This window comes from Balaenoptera acutorostrata, chromosome 10 (assembly GCF_949987535.1).
Source record: "Balaenoptera acutorostrata chromosome 10, mBalAcu1.1, whole genome shotgun sequence".
NCBI classification, from domain to species: domain Eukaryota; kingdom Metazoa; phylum Chordata; class Mammalia; order Artiodactyla; family Balaenopteridae; genus Balaenoptera; species Balaenoptera acutorostrata.
This window is the reverse complement of record NC_080073.1, coordinates 18119912-18138649: the sequence shown is the minus strand read 5'-3', so window position 1 is coordinate 18138649 and position 18738 is coordinate 18119912. Positions and strand designations below refer to the sequence as shown.

General features: G+C 35.0%; 1 protein-coding gene and 1 non-coding gene across 5 annotated transcripts in view; one reads left to right on the top strand and one right to left on the bottom strand.

Annotated features, from left to right (window-relative positions):
* PPP4R2 (protein phosphatase 4 regulatory subunit 2) overlaps positions 1 to 18738 on the top strand; it is a 155290-nt gene that overhangs the window by 131088 nt on the left and 5464 nt on the right. For all 4 annotated transcript variants that reach the window (XM_057554046.1, XM_057554047.1, XM_057554048.1 and 1 more), the window contains 2 exons: positions 7133 to 7303; positions 17810 to 17903. In XM_057554046.1, coding sequence (XP_057410029.1) covers positions 7133 to 7303; positions 17810 to 17903 — 265 coding nt within the window. The remainder of the gene's footprint in view (positions 1 to 7132; positions 7304 to 17809; positions 17904 to 18738) is intronic.
* Positions 4059 to 4166, bottom strand: LOC114239175 (U6 spliceosomal RNA). Its single transcript, XR_003624373.1, has one exon. It is a non-coding gene; the product is annotated as a U6 spliceosomal RNA (small nuclear RNA).

The window sequence follows — 18738 nt, the reverse complement described above, 5'->3', positions numbered from 1 at the left end:
GAATGAAATAGGTGTTTCTATACTGATGGCACTATAAAGTGGTACAGCATTTCTGAGGGGCTTTTGAATATATGTATGAAAAGTCCTTATATTTCATACTTTTGACTCAGTAATTCCACTTACAGGAATTTATCCTAAGGTAATAAACAGATGCCGACAAAGTTTATTATTGGGATATTAAACACAGTTATTTTTAATTGTAATGAGCTGGAAGCAAACCTAAATTCTTTGTTTAAAATGGTGGTTATTAAATAATGGTACTACCATATGTGATACATATTAAAAATCTTACTTTCAGAGACTACTGGTCCCGTGACAATACCCACAGTGAATGAGGTAGGGAAACAAAGGGATATTAATCAAGGATACCCAATTTAAATAAATAAATATTAGTGAAAAAATACACTAAACATGTACTTTAGTAAGACTACTGGGCACATTATGGACAATTTTCATTGTTTCTGTGTTTTGTAATTTTTTCTGATGACTGTCCTATTTATATAATCAGAAAGGGGGGGAACAGACATCTTTTAAATTTTTAAACTGTAGTAAAAGTTTGTAGTAGCTCTGTCATTTCTCAGACTATTTGCTGAAAAATCTGTCCTTTCCCATATACTGAGTTTCCATTTATGTATGGGTCTGTTTCTGGGCTCTCTGTTCCACTGACATTTTAATGCTTGCTCAATTAATTGATAAAGTATAATATATTTTAAAGGTATAATTATGCAAAATAAATTATGCAAGGAATATTCTCTTGGTTGGGACCCCACTTGTAGAGGTTTTCTGAGCTAGTGATTTGTAATTTAAAGGAAGTTCTTAAAAATGTCAAGATTTTGTGTAAGCAGTTGTGTTCTGATTTTTGCCCATCTTTATCACTCACGTAATTCAGTATTCAGATTAAATTTACTTGTCTTTGTTTGCTCCAGTCAGATAGTTACGACTGAATTCTATGGCACTTTTAAGTCTCCTGATTCAAAGCCTGTCACCTTGTGTCAGTGATCAGCCCTATTAATTTTCTTTTTGTTTTCATTCATTCATTTTTTCCATATTCCCCTTTGTTTACAAATGGTACAGTATCTGCTCTCCGTTGGAGATAGTGTAGGGCTCTCCTGTGCTCTCTTCTGTTAGCTTCCCACACAGATTTTGTGTGGAAAGCAATTAGTCTGAATAGGAAGTAATCTTAATAGAATTTGGAACTGTAAGGGGCAACAAGTTAAGATGTGGCTACTGGTCACTAAAATGTTCTAGAACTAGCTGGGAAATAAGAGATGGATTTTTGGCTCTTGAGTCTCTGAAAAATACCTTTAACCTGAGAATTGTGAGGGAAACATGTTTGTTTTATTAGTACTTGAGAGTTCCTGTGGAAGAAAAAGGTCAGTGTGGTGTTTGGAAGGAGGATATATTTATTAGTGATGAGAGTTGTTTTGCCTTCGTAGAGGAGAAACTGCATGAAGGGAAAGAGAAGAAAAGCAAGTGAAGGGAGGTTAAGTTACTTAAAAAAATTAATGAGTAATGAATTTCAGTAAATTCTCGAGTTAATTTTAGCAAAGTAGATTTAAATTCTGAGTATGTATTTTACTTTTGGAGGAAATTTTTATGTGGAGGAGTTGATTCTAAAGTTGAAAACGTGTTTATGTTTCATGAGCATCTGTTTAGAATAATTTTATTTTCATGTGAAAAATAAGGGTTTTTTTGTTTGTTTTGTTTTTGTTTTGTAGTTTCTTGTCCTGTGAGTACATTCCTAAGAAAATTATTTCTGTTGCCAAATTTTTAGTTGATTTACTCTTGGCCTGTTTTTGTGCTCACATTACATAATTTTCAGGGAAGCATTTTCTGCTTTTGTTTTTATCAGTTGTGTTACATCAAAAACATTATCTTTCACATTTTATAGAAGCATTTTTTCAATTATATATGGCATAGGAATTTGACTTGCATCTATTGGATCTGATTTAGAGTAACTGTGCTTGATACATTTGGAACTTAAAATACAAATTGTACGTAATTCATTTCATTTTATGGGACTTAGTTACCATCTGACCTAGAATTGGTGACCTAGAGTCTTTGAAGCTCCTCATAGTTTGCTTTACCTGGTCTCTATCACTCCTTGTCTCCCTATTCCCATTAATGTGTTGCTGCTGTTGTTTGGATGTCATGGGTGGATTCTCAAGCAGTTAGTGGAAAGGTGGGTTAAGAAACCCATGTGTATATGGAAATTCTAATTAATGAAACAGGTTATGACTTAGTGGGTGATTATTAAAACTACAAAAAGATTCTTAATTTAAGAAATGAAAAGTGTAAGACTGCTATTTCAGTACCCTCCCCTGGTGTGTGTAAGTATTAGTTAAATGACTGTAGGGAGTCTAGTGAAATTTAAAGATAAATTTGAGTAATCATTGACAATTGTATACTACTCAGAAATTAATATTAGGTATGTTAGAGATTATAATATGCTGCCTCTGCTTGTTAAATCTCAAATTCCCCTTCCCAAAGAAGACTAGGGAAAGGAGGGAAAACGTAGTCATGCAGTTAGCTTTAGATAATCTCCCTCACCATATTTTAAAAATAATAGTAGTAAAATTTACATACGATGTAATTCAGTCATTTAACAGAGTAAGTTGTCAGGTCACACATCAACTCTCTTTAATTTTTTGAGGACCTGCCAAGCCAAACTATTTTCCAAAATGGCTACACCATTTTGCATTCCCATCAACAATGTATATAGGTTGCATTCCTATCAACACCATTTTGCATTTCCCATTAACGATTGCCCTGCATCCATCAACAATGTGTAGGTTGCATTCCCATCAACACCATTTTGCATTTCCCATCAACGATTGCCCTGCATCCATCAACAATGTGTAGGTTGCATTCCCATCAACACCATTTTGCACTTCCCGTCAACGATTGCCCTGCATCCTTCCCAACACTTGTTTGTTTTTTAATTTATTATTTATTTACTTATTTTTGGCTGCGTTGGGTCTTCATTGCTGTGCGTGGGCTTTCTCCAGTTGCGGTGAGCGGGGCTACTCTTCGTTGCGGTGCGTGGGCTTCTCATTGCGGTGGCTTTGCTTGTTGCGGAGCTTGGGCTCTAGGCGCGTGGGGCTTCAGTAGTTGTAGTGCATGGGCTCAGTAGTTGTGGCTCACGTGCTCTAGAGCGCAGACTCAGTAGTTGTGGTGCAGGGGCTTAGTTGCTCCGCGGCGTGTGGGATCTTCCCGGACCAGGGATCGAACCTGTGTCCCCTGCATTGGCAGGTGGATTCTTAACCACTGCGCCACCAGGGAAATCCCCCAACACTTGTTTATTGTCCATCATTTTTTTTTAGAAGTATTTGCATATACCTTTATTGGTAATATAAATTGGTATGCACAAGAACGTTTACCAGAATATAGGTTTTAGTGCATTAACTGTGAAAGATAAACGAAATACACGGCCACACACATATATATATATGTCAGTAAGAGATTGTCATGCATCTATTCAGTGGACTGAACCATTAGAATAACGAAAGTCAGTATATTTTGAAAATGGAAATGTGAATGACACATTGTTGAATGGAAAATGTACATAATTCAAACTTCATTTACATAAAATGAAAGAAGTAGTGCATATGAAAATTCATAAATACTCTCTGGAGGATATTAATAATATTAATGATGGTCATGTTGAGGTGAGATTGCCGATGATTTTATATTTTTCCTGTTTTGCTTGACATACCTACATTGAGCTTTATTACTTTTATAATCAGAAAAAAAGAAGCCTGTAGTTTTTTTTTTGTATTTCATTTTTTAATACAGCAGGTTCTTGTTAATTATCTATTTTGTACATGTTGGTGTATATTTGTCAATCCCAATCTCCCAGTTCATCCCCCCTGCCCCAATTGCCCCCCTCCTTGGTGTCAATACATTTGTTCTCTACATCTGTGTCTCTATTTCTGCCTTACAAACCAGTTCATCTGTACCATTTTTCTAGATTCCACATATATGCATTAATATACGATATTTGTTTTTCTCTTTCTGACTTACTTCACTCTGTATGACAGTCTCTAGCTCCATCCACGAAAAATATGGAACGCTTCACGAATTCGTGTGTCATCCTTGCACAGGGGCCATGCTAATCCTGTTCTGTATTGCTCCAGTTTTAGTATATGTGCTGCTGAAGTGAGCACTGTCCGTCATTTTTATTATAACAACTTTAGTGGGTGTGGAATGGTATCTTGTGGTTTTGATGTGCATTTCCTTAATGACTAATAATGTCAAGCATCTTTTCATGTGCTTATTGGCCATTTATCGATCTTCTGTAATTATGTACCCCTTTAAACAGTAACATCTCGCCCATCCCTTCTTCAGGACCCTGGCATATGCCTTTTTGCTGTCTCTTTGAATTTGACTATTCTGGATACCTCTTAAAAGTAGAATCAAAATACTTGTTCTTTTGTGTCTGGCTTATCTCACTTAGCATAATGTGTTCAAGATTAATCATCGTTTTAGTATGTGTCAGAATTTTCTTCTTCTTTAAGGCTATATCCTATTGTATATACCACATTTTGGTTATCTCTTCGTCTGTTGAGGGACACTTGGGTAGTTTCTACCATTGTGTATAAGTGAGTTTCATGTGATTGAGTTTCTGTTTTCACCTCTTTTGGGTGTCTAGAAATGGAATTGTTGGATAATATGGTAATTCTTTGATTTTTTTGAGGAACCGCCATGCTGTTTTCCACAGTGACCCCACCATTTTACATTCCCACAAGCAATGCACATGGGTTTCAGTTTCTCTACATACTTGCCAGGCAGTAGTTATTATTTTTTGTGTGTGGGGTTTGTTTGTTTTTTGGATAACAATCAATCTGATGGATGTGGAGTTCTGTCTTACTGTGATTTTTGATATTCATTTCCCTAAATAATGTTGAGCATCTTTCCATTTGCTTGTTGGCCATTCCTATATCTTTAAAGAAATGTCTATTCATGCACATTTTTACTTATTTTTTATTTACTTATTTTTATTTATTTATTTTTGGCTGCGTTGGGTCTTCGTTGCAGCGCGCGGGCTTTCTCTAGTTGCGGTGAGTGGGGGCTACTCTTCATTGCGGTGCGCGGGCTTCTTACTGCGGTGGCTTCTCTTGTTGCAGAGCACGGGCTCTAGGCGTGCAGATATGTCAGTTGTGGCAAATGGGCTCAGTAGTTGTGGTGCACGGCCTTAGTTGCTCTGTGGCATGTGGGATCTTACCGGACCAGGGCTCGAACCCGTGTCCTCTCCATTGGCAGGCAGATTCTTAAGCACTGTGCCACCAGGGAAGCCCTGCCCATTTTTAAAATAGAGTTGTCTGTTTTTTTGGTGTTGAGTTGTGGGAGTTCTTTATATGTCCTGGATATTAAAACCTTATCAGATAGATGACTTGCAAATAGTTGCTCCCATTCTGTGGGTTGCCTTTTCACTCTTTGCTGATAGTGTCCTTTGATACACAACTTTTTGACTTTGATACAGCTCAATTTATTTCTCTTGTTGCCTATACTTTTGGGGGGGGTGTGTCACAATATTTTTTATATCAACAGTGGTAGGTTTTGAAATGTCTTGGGAATGTATCAGGAACCTTTGAAGCTCACAGTGAAGAACAAACATTTTCTAGATTTTACATTTTTATTTTGAAGTTGAAATCTTATCAATGGCCACCAATATTGCAGTTGATTTTCTTCAAGTGATAGACTCACTTGTTCATTTTTGAGGTAATGTCTAGCAATTTTTCTTGGTCTGAATAAGCATTATTTGTTTGACATTCCTTTCAAGTAAAAACGGCTTTCATTCAACGGGCAGCAGTATTTAACTTTTTGTGACTTGAGATGTCCATAATGTTTTGTTATGCAACAGATGTCCTTTATGTATACTTCTTATCTTGTTACACGGGATATTAAAAAGATGTGTGTGTTTTCAAAGGTTCAGATTTAATTAAGTTAGTAAATTTGTTTTATTAAACTTTCCAGTGAAACAGGTTTTTTTGTTTTGTTTTAAACTGTGAGTCTCTGTTGATAAAGAAGGTAACGACTACTTCTAGTATGGTTGGGTACTGCATCCTTGATTTGTGCTGAAGTGTTGTCCATTTTACCCACTGCTGCTTTTGCACCTACTGTCATTGAAAAAGTCAACTCTATTCTTATGAAAATAGCTTTGACCTCTTGGGCCTCACTTTGAGAACTGCTGCCTTATTTGTAGGGTTGCTGGATGGGATGGAAGAGTGATTGCAGACTAGCAGTCTTATCTTGCTTAAGTCATCTCCCGTGTAAGAGATCTGTCTGCTGCCAGTAATGGTTATAGTGTTTGGAGGAATGGTTGGCCTTCCTGACTCTTGCATCTCCTAGACTTTAGGCTGTTAGGGCAGGTGTCACAAAATATCCTTATATTAGTGGTAAAATGTGAGAGAGGGGGGGTAAAAAGATGCTTATATTAAAAGTTCATGAACAGATGTGAAAATTACACAAGGATATTATGTATTTTTTTACTTTGCAGGCTACATCTTGGATAGAACCTATGATATATACCTTTTAAATGACAAAATACTAAAAATTTTAGTTAAAAGCAAAAGAAAAAGGAGAAATTTAAGTTTATTTTGCTATTTAAGAGATAAAAAACAAGAAACATTTACTAGTCTATATAAGCACTATACCTTGGATGTTAAGAGCTTAGTATATGGAGTCATTCTCATTTGTCCACTTAAAATTATAAATGTAAGGTTGGGCCAATTTCCAATAGCCTCTTTTAAATGGGGACAGTAACGCCTCCTGGGTTAGGTTTGTTATGAGGGATAGATAGAGTCAGAACAAGATAATGTTTTAAAAATGTGGAGAGGGGGACTTAGACAATAAGCTTTCAGCCAGAAGTAGTTAATTTTAAAGATTTTAATCTGATTTAGGTTTTGTTTGGGTCAGGAGTTTGGGAGAATTGGATGGAACGAACTTGGACCTTGTGAGTCAGATTGATCAGGCGTGGTGCAGGCTACTGAACGAAGACATTTTCACGACTACTTTTCCAGATCTTAATTTTGTTAGCATTAGTGTCACGGTAAATTCTGTATTTGTGCTTTTTGTTCAAGAATTGTGACCCTACGTGGTATTATATATTTTTTTAATTTTTTGCTTATAGGATTCAGTGGTCCCAGTTTAAAGGCTATTTTATTTTCAAACTGGAGAAAGTGATGGATGATTTCAGAACTTCAGCTCCTGAACCAAGAGGTCCTCCCAACCCTAATGTCGAATATATTCCCTTTGATGAAATGAAGGAAAGGATACTGAAAATTGTCACTGGATTTAATGGGTATGCATTTAATTCTACTTTAAAGGTTTAATTTTTAGGAGAACATTAGATTTTTCTCTAAGTTTTGATGTGTGGTTGTTTGATAACTGATTATCCATTAGAACAAGTTCTATGTCCTGTGATCTATATAGTAGTTATTGATTTCCAGCTTACAAGTATTTAAAATATTGACAGCTTTTTAAAAAAAAAAAACTTGAACCACTTTTATGTGGGTCAGTGGCATTTAGACTTTAAATGTGTATGACAGTGGGAACATTAATCAAATATTTTAAAATTTTTTCTTTCTGTTTTATATTTGATATTATAAATCTTTATACTTTGTCTAGAACCTTTCTATCACTGAAATAAGTAACATTTCTTTTAAAATGAAAAGTAACAATTTATGAAAAGATTCTACTTAGTGACTTTTTATTTTAAAACATTTTTTTAGAGTCCCTCTTTTCCCTCCAGTAAGTAACCATTTTTAGCCCTTGGTAAAACATTGTACTGAAAAGTTACTCTCCACTAAAATGAAGCTGACCTTTTAAATTGTGTGTCGTACTCTGTGTTATTTTAAAAACTTTCTTTTCACGACTTTATATTTTTAGGGTTCCCTTTATTGAAGGGAAGAAGTATTTGTTAAGTTGAATTGTTCAGTATTTAATTAATTAATTTTTATTTTTGGCTGCGTTGGGTCCCTGCCGCTATGCGCGGCACCCCCCCAAATCCAGCTGCAGCGAGCAGGGGCCACCTGCCTGCCGTGGAGCGTGGCGGGGGGCGCACCGTGGTGGCCTCTCCTGCCGCGGAGCACAGGCTCCAGGCACGCAGGCCCAGCAGCTGTGGCTTGCAGGCTCCAGAGCGCAGGCTCAGTTGTTGCGCACGGGCTCAGCTGCTCCGTGGCATGCGGGATCCTCCCGGACCAGGGATCGAACCCGTGTCCCCCGCACTGGCAGGTGGATTCTCAGCCACTGCGCCACCAGGGAAGCACGAATTGTTCAGTATTTAAATTGGCATTAACAATTTGGAGTGTGGAGTGACAATACCTAATTTAATGAATTTGTGGGTATGTTTACCATGAATTCATATTTAGGGGCAGTTTTTATTTGATCACATTTCATTTGTGAGTATTTTTAGGTAGCATAAATGGTCTCATTTTTTTCTTCAGTTACTTAATCACATGGGATTTGCAACAAGATAGTGTAATTCACCTAACCCTATATTACATGTCATGTTCTCCTGCTTAACAGTTTGGCTTAAAATATCAAATTCTTAAGCTTTGGTTTTAAGTATGTTCCTATAATACTTTTCTTTTGGGAGAAATTAAAGCTTTATCATTGAGCTGCTCTTGGGGGTTTGGGATTGGAGGGAGACTTTATTTTCACTGTGTACCCTATTGTACTGTTGAAAATTATTTTAACTGTATGCATATGTTTACTTATCAATACTAATTTTTTTTTTTTAAAGCACATGCCAAGATGAAGACATGCTATGTATTAGAAGCATACGTAAGATGTACTATTGAATTGAATATGGTTAAGAATATTTCTTGGGGATGTTTATAAATAGTGCAGAGGTAGTTAGACAGATAGTACTTAGACATTATGGTAACTCATCTTTTACTTCAATAAGTTATGGCTCTCATTTAAAATTACGAGTTATGGTGAAACAGGTTAAATTATACCACTGCTTTGTAGGTGTGAAGCTACTTGTGATTCTGAATTTAGTAATACCATTTTCAATTCTTTCAAATTAAATTGGATGAAACACAGATATGTAGGTATTAAATTAATCTAAATATTCGTATAATGTTTTAATTTGCTAAATAGGTAGTCGACCTACCTCTGAAAATGACTTGAACAGTCATTAAATGCCTCAGCATACATAAACATAATTACTTTTAAAATATTTTTCATCTTTGAACCATAAATACTTTGAATTTATGCTTTTTTCTCTGATTTTTCAGAAAGGCAGTTTACAAATTATTTTTCTTTTTTTTAAAATTTTTTCTAAACAATTTTTTTTTTTTTTATAAGTACCTGATTTTTTAATTTTTTTTTCTTTTTGGCTGTGTTGGGTCTTCGTTTCTGTGCGAGGGCTTTCTCTAGTTGCGGCAAGCGGGGGCTACTTCTCATCGCGGTGCGCGGGCCTCTCACTATCGCGGCCTCTCTTGTTGTGGAGCACAGGCTCCAGATGCACAGGCTCAGTAGTTGTGGCTCACGGGCCCAGCCGCTCCGCGGCATGTGGGATCTTCCCAGACCAGGGCTCGAACCCGTGTCCCCTGCATCGGCAGGCAGACTCTCAACCACTGCGCCACCAGGAAGCCCCGAATTATTTTTCTTAATCAGGCAGAATCCAAGTCTTTTTTTTTTAATTTTACTTTTTGGCCACACCATGTGATATGTGGAACTTCCCTGACTAGGGATTGAACCTGTGCCCCCTGCAGTGGAAGTGTGGAGTCTTAACCACTGGACCACCAGGGAAGTTCAGAGTCCAAGTGTTAATCAGTGATACATTAATATTTTTCATTTCAGCCATTTTTGCCTGTATCATAATATATTGGTACATGGTACATAAAAGCATGTCTGTAATATTTTTCAAATTTACTTTTGTGTTTGAATAGACATAGATAAGCTGTTGCTTTTAAAAAAATTTTTGCTAAGAGTGGTGGGTAGAAGTAGCATTTTGTTCTTTTTTAGCTAGTTTGAGAGTATGTCCTTGCCAATATACCTCTTCTGCTGTTTGTAATAGATCATCTTTTAAATTATAAAAAACGTAAGTATGTTCATAGTTTTAAAAAGATCCCCAGTTGTCCTAGGAATATATAAAGAAAATAGGAACATGTTATATGCTAGTTGTATTTTACTTTTAGAAGAGCTTTGAAATCTTCTTTATATCAGTACATTTACAGCTGTGTCTTCTGTTTGTCTGTTTGAAATAGCAGCATTATTTTCTGTTATGTGAACAGATTATATGTATATAGTTCATTTTCTCTGTTCCCACTGGTGATGGGCATTTATTTTTTGGCTGTTACAAGTAGTGCTTGTAGTGAGCCTCCTTGTAAATACGTTTTTGTGTTGATGAATGTCATATGTTGAATATATGTATAGATTTGGTGTTGCTTTGTTTTTAATTTGTAGAAAAGGAGTTGCTAGGTCATGGTGTATGCACACTTAAAATTTTTATTAATATTGCCAAATTGACCTCAAAATATTTTCATTTATGCTTCTATGTTTATATAAATGCACGTAGTTTATTTCTTCAGTATTTTTGTGGGTATGTACGTGAATTTGTGTCTCTCTGATTGCAGGTGAAATTGAACATCCATGTCCTTAATGACTCTTTTATGAATTGTGGTTTCATATCTGTTTTTTTTTTGTTTTTTTAAATCTTTTGGTGATTTTCTTATTGGTAACTTCATTTTGTTGTTCTTGTTTTTTGCTTTTAATTAGTGAAAGCTCTGTGTTAAATGCTTCAAAATATTTTGGCATGGGGACTTCCTTGGTGGTCCAGTGGTTAAGACTCCATGCTCCCACTGCAGGGGGCACAGGTTTGATCCCTGGTCAGGGAACTAAGATCCCATGTGCCGCATGGTGTGTATATCTTAAAATACATATATTGGCATGAAAAGATTATCTGTTTTCTAAAATTAGTATTGTCAGTATATAAATATTCCCTCTTTAAAGCGGAAATTGTCCATTCACTTGTTTGCTTGACTTCCTGAACTGTCAGATTCTGGACACCAGGGGGGACTATCTTTTCCATATAAGGCCTAGCACAGTGAATGCCTGAACATAGTAGGTTTTCAAACAAACAGGTGTTGAATGAGTGAGTGAAAGGAATAAAAGCATGTTTCTATATCTGTATTTTGTTTAATGGGGCAGGGTAGATAGAATTACATAGTTGAATGCTTAAAGTTCTTTAAAAAAAATTTTTAGTCATATTTTCTTGTCCTTTTAAAATTACTTTTGAACTTTAAAATTTTATAGGGGAAGATGGATTATAGCTACTCTCCAGAACTGAAGTTACAGTTTCTTAGGTGAGAAACACCAAAAATTAAAAATTAACGAAATTAGAAACTTCAATGAATGGTCGGTTAAAAGACAGTTGCCGTTTTATGCCCTCTATGTGGGTTTATAATGAACAAGAGTATATGTAGGCTTACTCAAACTGAGGCCATTTATGAAAATCCTCTTCCTGTCTTAGACGCCATGAATATAATTTAGAAATTGCTTGTAGCTAGTAGTTCATTCCTATAATGGTACACAGAGAGAGATTTCGAGAGGTAGAGAGAATAACTTACATTCCTAGTAGTTTTAAAAAGATTATTTTAAATCCTAATTATTGAAATGGAAGAATAATGAATATAAATTAATTACTTAAGTCTTCCTCCACCTTTGACAGTCTGTTAGACCTAAGCCCTCTCTAAAATAAGCAGTAAGTTTCACTTATTGTGGGTAGTTGCCTAAAACGGCATGGCTGTGTATTTATGAGGGGTTCTAGGCACACTGCACAACTACTTGATACCTAAAAATCTTTGTTACATCATCTCTAAGGCGTCCAGTGCATATCTTTTGGCATGATTATAGTCTGACTATAGAATTTCTTCTCTAAAGTTATTAAAAAAATTTTTTTTAACATCTTTATTGGAGTACAATTGCTTTACAATGGTGCGTTAGTTTCTGCTTTATAACAAAGTGAATCAGCTATACATACACATATATCCCCATATCTCCTCCCTCTTTCGTCTCCCTCCCACCCTCCCTATCCCACCCCTCTAGGTGGTCAGAAAGCACTGAGCTGATCTCCCTGTGCTATGTGGCTGCTTCCCACTAGCTATCTGTTTTACATTTGGTGGTATATATAAGTCCATGCCACTGTCTCACTTCGTCCCAGCTTATCCTTCCCCCTCCCCATGTCCTCAAGTCCATTCTCTACGTGTGCGTCTTCTAAAGTTATTTTAATGTACATAATTAACTAGATTTTGCTTAGTCCTGGAAACTTTCACGTGATTGTTTTATATGCATGTGTGCACAAGTGCAGATATCTTGTAAGTTTCTGCACCTGAGACTTTGCCTCTTCATACTTTTTTTTTTTTAAAGGTTCATATACAAGGTTTTGAATACTATAAAATCTGGATTGTAGATATAAAACATTTACTCCTTTTTTGATTTTGTATTGTTTGCTTTACAGTTAGCTCAGATTATTCAGGGATGGAATGGGTTCCAGCCTTTTGTTACTTTGTTCCTTTACTCCTTTTACCTATTTTATTGCTTGCTGGTATTTCTGCTCCTCTGTTGAGAAAAATAGAGTTATTGCATTTTTTTATTAGTTATTTGTGCCAGTATTTGTTGAGCATATTGAATCCTTCAGCTGATTTGTTTATTTCTTTTTCTTTACTCCCTTTTTTAGCATAACTAGTTGAGAATCAGAATTATTTAGTACCCTTCCCTCCTTATTCTCCTTCCTGCCTTGCCTTGTCTGGTGGTAATAAGGTTTGATGTGATGCGCTCTATAATAAAATTTTATAATTGAAAGAGAGGAAATAAACCTGCTGTATTAAAAAAAAGAGAGGAAATAGCAGAAACCTAATTAATTTTTCTTAACATTTTTATTTGAGGCAAGTAAAGTAATTCAGGCACTGTAGAAGATGGTTAACTTGATTAAAAGTGTTGACAATTGCTATAGATTTGTTTTGGAATGGGGAATGGTATAGATACTAGTTTACGGTTATTTACCATTATTGTAAGAGGCTAATTCTTCATTTTCTTAATTTTCTATACTTGCCATTTTACAGTGCTGTTTTCAATAAATCTCAATTACTAACATTTGATTTGAGTTGTAAAATATATGCGTATGAATATTTATGTTGTGTATGTTGATACAGATGTTAAATAAAGCCTGATCCAGAAAGAGCATATTGTTTTAGGTCAGATAATATCACAAGATTCCAGTGGTGATTTCTGACTTCTGTAGGACTTAAGAGTAAACAAAACTTAACCCATTTAACCTTTGATATCTAAGAGATATATAAGTTAATTTCTACTTAAATAGTTCAGGTCAAACGAGTAATTCTGTTAACTAAGACACAGTATAAATGTGGTCATTAATAGAAAATAAAGATGTGGTAAAAATCACATCTTTATGCATAAAAAAAGTGATTGGTTGTTTTAGCAGTTTTTAAACAGGATATCTGGTTTTGTGGTTATCTCTTTAGCCTTTTACTTTAATGGCCTCTGTGTTTTATACTCCTTTATCTTTTTTTATGAGGAACGTTGCTTATATAATAACATAAAGGCAAGATATAGGTTATCTGATTTTTAAAATCTTAGACTCTGAATGAAATGTGCATTTCTTTTTTTCTGGATGCCTTCTTAATACCTTGGTATATATCCAGAATATTGGCACATCTTGATGATTAAACCTTTAAACAGACTAAGATAAATTAAAAACAAAACATAAATTTTAGTTACTTAGAGTCTTTCTCAAGTTAAAATACAGGGTAGAAAATTCTATGTTTAGGGCTTAGTGTTAGTGTTTAAAATTTCTAATTTGTGCTTAGATGTCTTTCTCTGATGTTCAGCAGCTTTCTTGGTATTTGAATCCCCATAGGTTTTAGATATACAAGACTTGGTCTTTTTTTTTTTTTAAGTCAGTAGATGGGGACAGATTGCAGTCAAATTCAGGTATATAAGTAATGTAAAATGTGTGATCCTATTTCATCAGGGTTAGCTACTTTCTTTGGAATTAAGAATAATTTAAAAAAAATTATTTAATTTTGGCTGCATTGGGTCTTTGTTGCTGCATGCGGGCTTTCTCTAGTTGTGGTGAGCGGGGGCTACTCTTCATTGTGGTGTGCGAGCTTCTCATTGAGGTGGCTTCTCTTGTTGCAGAGCATGGGCTCTAGGCGTGCGGGCTTCAGTAGTTGTGGCGCGAGGGCTCAGTAGTTGTGGCTTGCGGACTCTAGAGTGCGGGCTCAGTAGTTGTGGCGCACGGGCTTAGTTGCTCTGCGGCATGTGGGATCTTCCCGGACCAGAGCTTGAACCCGTGTCCCCTGCATTGGCAGGCAGATTCTTAACCACTGCGCCACCAGGGAAGTCCTAAAAAGAATATTTTTAAAAACATTTTTTGCTTTGTTTCACTGTAGTTGGTCTTTGGAGGGTTTGTGCCTTCTCACAATCTACATTAAAGGTCAGATGGGATCAGGATGATGATAGGAACTAAGATTTATTGAACACTTTAAAATATTTCAGGCCTTAAGTGATTTATATGCATGATGTCGTATTCAGTGCTCATGATAATCACACGAGAAGTGCACTTTCAGAATCTCTCTTTTCCAGAAAAGGACATGAAGGCTTTAAAGAGGTAAATTCGACTCGGGCAAGGTGTCACAGTGGGCTAGCCAGTATTCTTTTTTTAAGCCACACTGCCTTATACGTAATTTGTGCATTAAAAGTGGACTGGTTGATAGCGTTCTGTACCATTTCTGAGTAATACAATTTGAAATACTTAATGTTTTTTTTTAAGTTTTATTAGACATTGTAGACATAGGTTTTTTTGGTTTGCTTAATAAAATGCAAGCTAGTCATATCCTTTTTAAAAGTTTTTTTCTTTCAGTTCCTTATATAATCTTAGTTTTCATCTTATGATGTGGGTAAATAAGGTAATATATTGGTGACATCTTGCAGAGTAAACTGACTGCATTTTATTTTAAATAACCCAAAATATTTTTCTACTAAATTACAATACATCTTTGCTAATGAACATCCTCCCCCGTTCTCCCGTTTTCGGGATTCTGGTTCATGCTTTTCATTGAGAGTTAGCAGCATGCATTTTTGCTTTTTTTTTTCTTCTTAGCATGTGTCTTAATTTAGCTAGTGATATTTATTGGGTAACGCGTTAATATTCTCCAGAGTTAGAATAAAATATCTTGTGTGCTTATGTGTAATGAAGAGTAACAGAAAGCAGAACTTTCATATAGTTGTACCAGGCGTTCATTTGGGATTTATATGGTTTATTCTTATACCTCCTTTTAAAGACCCACCTTAAATTAAGTGTTCCCACATTTATCCTCGATTCCCTGGCATACAGTTTATTCTGTCTCCGTAGCACTGTATACACAATTGTATTAGCATTTCTTGTTGTAATTGGGTTGTTTTTAATTGTAATTGTTTACATTATGTGTCTGTCGGGTCTGCTATTGAGTAAATATGAATATTTCTGCTTCATAGTAGGCTCTCATGTTTACTTAAAAGGTTAAAAAGTACAAACTTTATGAAGAGATCTTCAATGCAGTTGTCAGAATTATAATATTGTTTCCAGTGGATACTTTGATTTGCAAGTAATGTTTGTGTTTTAAGCCTGTTCAGTTGAGGGAGAGTTGTATAACATTTTAGTGCCATCTATTGGACATTTGGTAAAATGACTTTAAAAGCTTCTGAAAGTGTCTAAGAATAAACTCATTTTGTCATAGGCTGACATGGTTATGCAAACATAATACATTTTTCCTCATAAAGCAGTATTAATATTCACCCACGCATACAGTGTTAATAATTGACTAACATTTTACCTGCCTTCCTAGAGAAAATTAGCCAAAACATTTAGTGTAAAAACATTGTTAAGCAGGGAGTTGGAAGATACGCATCTTTTAAAGTTAATTTTAAGAGAAAGTACTAGTATCAGTGTGTGAAAGAAATTTAGTTGGAGGAATAGACCTAACTAGACAATGTCTGTTTAAGTATTTGCTGGTTAAATAGTATTCGAATGTTCTTAACACTGGGTGCTATTTTGCTAATTTTTGGAAAATGTGTAAAAACTCCTTTTTAATTTTAGTATCACTCTGAGGTCATTAATGAGGGAATAGCATTTGGAAGTGTGTGTGTGTTTAGGATTTGGAAGGTAGTGAACTCAAAGAGGGGCTAAGGTACAGGTATACCAGTAATATTTTGAAATCCATGATGGTACTGCATTTCAGATATATTTGTATATAAATAAATTATATATTGACTATCTTGTATGTGAAGATATCCTGCCATTAAGAAGCTTTCAGTCAAATATGAAAAAAGACAGTTTGGAAAAACAAAGATAATTAGTTTTGACAGTGTACTTTACTATGAATTTTAAGAAGAAAAAAACATTACTCTTTCTCAGAAACCAAAGAACTTTCCTATAGCAGTCTTGATTAATATCAGAAGTTGTTCTGTATTTCTGGTTGCTTCTGAATATTTGTGATAATGAGACACATGTTTCGCCTCTTAGTGCTCAATCTTTTGGCAGAATGATAGTTTTCTGACTTTTAGGCTTTGATATACGACTTGAGAGATGATTGATACTTGGTCTGTCGCATAACTAAAATATTTGTTTTCATATGAATAATATTTATACCTTTTCAAAATTTGTCATAGGTCGTATATTGAATTTTTAAAAGAACATAAGAATAGTGTTGGTGGTAAGAATACGAGAACTAAACATCGTTTGTCCAACTAGAAAATAAACATTTACGATTTTACGTATGTGCGGTGTAGTGGAAGGGAGAACATGGAATTTGAAGTTAGACTGGGTTTTTGAGTCCTGCATTATTAATCACTAGTGGCCTTACTTTGTGGGGGGGAGAGAATTTTGTGTCGATCTGCCTGTAAACGTTTAGAAATAACTTTGTGAATAATAACTCTGTTAATTTGAGGCTTTGTAATTGTCTTTATAAGGAGAATAAATAGATTTGTGTGGCAAATAACTGAAGTCTAAAGTTTACGTTTACACTTTTTAGCTGCACTTGTCATCTCTCTGCTCACATGTTTGCTGTTCATATTGTAACTCTCAGGAATGCTAATAGTGTGTGAGATAAACACTGCTGTTTATAACATGATTTTAGGTCCAATTTATGTTTCAGTTTTGTATTTTCTGTGATCAAGTGAAAATTTGATTGTGGTTGAAGTATTTGGTAAACAATAAGTTACCTACCAAAATATTGAGTGTATTTGTATGTATTTTAAGTTTGATGAAACATGTAGGTTGTACATAAAATTTTAATTATGGAGCATAACTATATTTATAAAACTTTTTCATTGGAATCACTTGTCTTATTCTGTCTGATAACAAAACATTTGTAGTTTTATTTGAACACTAAAAAAATCTTTGTGTGCAAAAGAATACTTGAGAAAGTTTCTGTATTTAAATAAACTCTTACTTGATTATTATTTGTGTTGCCTCTCTTGTAAACTTAAAATTGAATTGTCAGAATTAAGAATGTTAAAATTTTTTCTCAGTTTTGAAGCTTTCTGTTAATTTTGAATGTTCTTTTTTATTGCTTTTTAAGGCAAGGGAGGGAACATTGTTTTCTTTTTAAATAAGAGGACAGGTGTGCTTATTGCCTTGCCTATTTTTAAGTGACTCATCCATTTATTTGTAGCATTTTCTTTTGTAGCTTAACACAGGGGTGACTAGATAAAGCTTGAAATAGCAGGAGTAATAATGTTCCTAATTTTCTTGATAATTAATGACCTCAAACTATAAAATTATATTCTTTTGCAGTATACCTTTTACTATTCAGCGACTATGTGAATTGCTCACAGATCCAAGGAGAAACTATACAGGAACAGACAAATTTCTCAGAGGAGTAGAAAAGGTATATATTTTATTATTGGAATTATATTAAACTGTAGCATAATAGATTTCAGAAAAGAACTTTGAGTAGGCTCTGTTTCAGGCACCTTTTCTTGAAATAGGTTTCTCAGCCTACCTGAAGTTTTTCCCAATTTGTTTTCCAAATTATGTCCTAAGTTTCAGAGAAAGATTTAATAGGAGGGAGGCGGAGGAATGCTTGAGGTCAGTTAAGCTTGGGAAAAGCAGTTTATTATTGTCTCGTGGAAATTCTTAGTGTATCTTAACATATTAATAGCTCCAAGAAGTTCTATAATTGATATTTTAATAATAGAGGGTTTTGCAAACGTGTTTACCCACAGAATTCATTTCTTTAGTTCTGGAGTTCAGAGGTGCACAACTTGTAAAATCGCTAATACAAAGCATTTAAGTTAGATACTGAGAAGAATATATATCATGTTTAAGAATGAGAGAAGCATTAGGTTTTTAGTGGGTGAGGGGATGTTAAAGGGGCAGGGCATTCTGGACAAAGGAAACAGTCTGAGAGAATGAAAAGCAAGACATAGACTTGTCTGGAGTGAAAAATGAATGAAGGAGCCCCATGGGAACCAAGATTGTGGACCAGTGGTTTTGTTAAAACCATTGGTTTTAGTGATTGATCCTAAAACATAGTCTAGTGTTATTTTAAGGTTCTAATTGAAGTTCAGTTTATTTTACCCTTGGAGCAGGAATCCAAAATCATTACCTAGTGATTTATAATAGATCTTAGGGCCTTACTGGATTAATGTGTTTTGTTGAGCTTCTGTACCTTCAATTTAGTAAGATTCCTGAAGGGCAGGAAACTGAGATGGTTCTTCAGT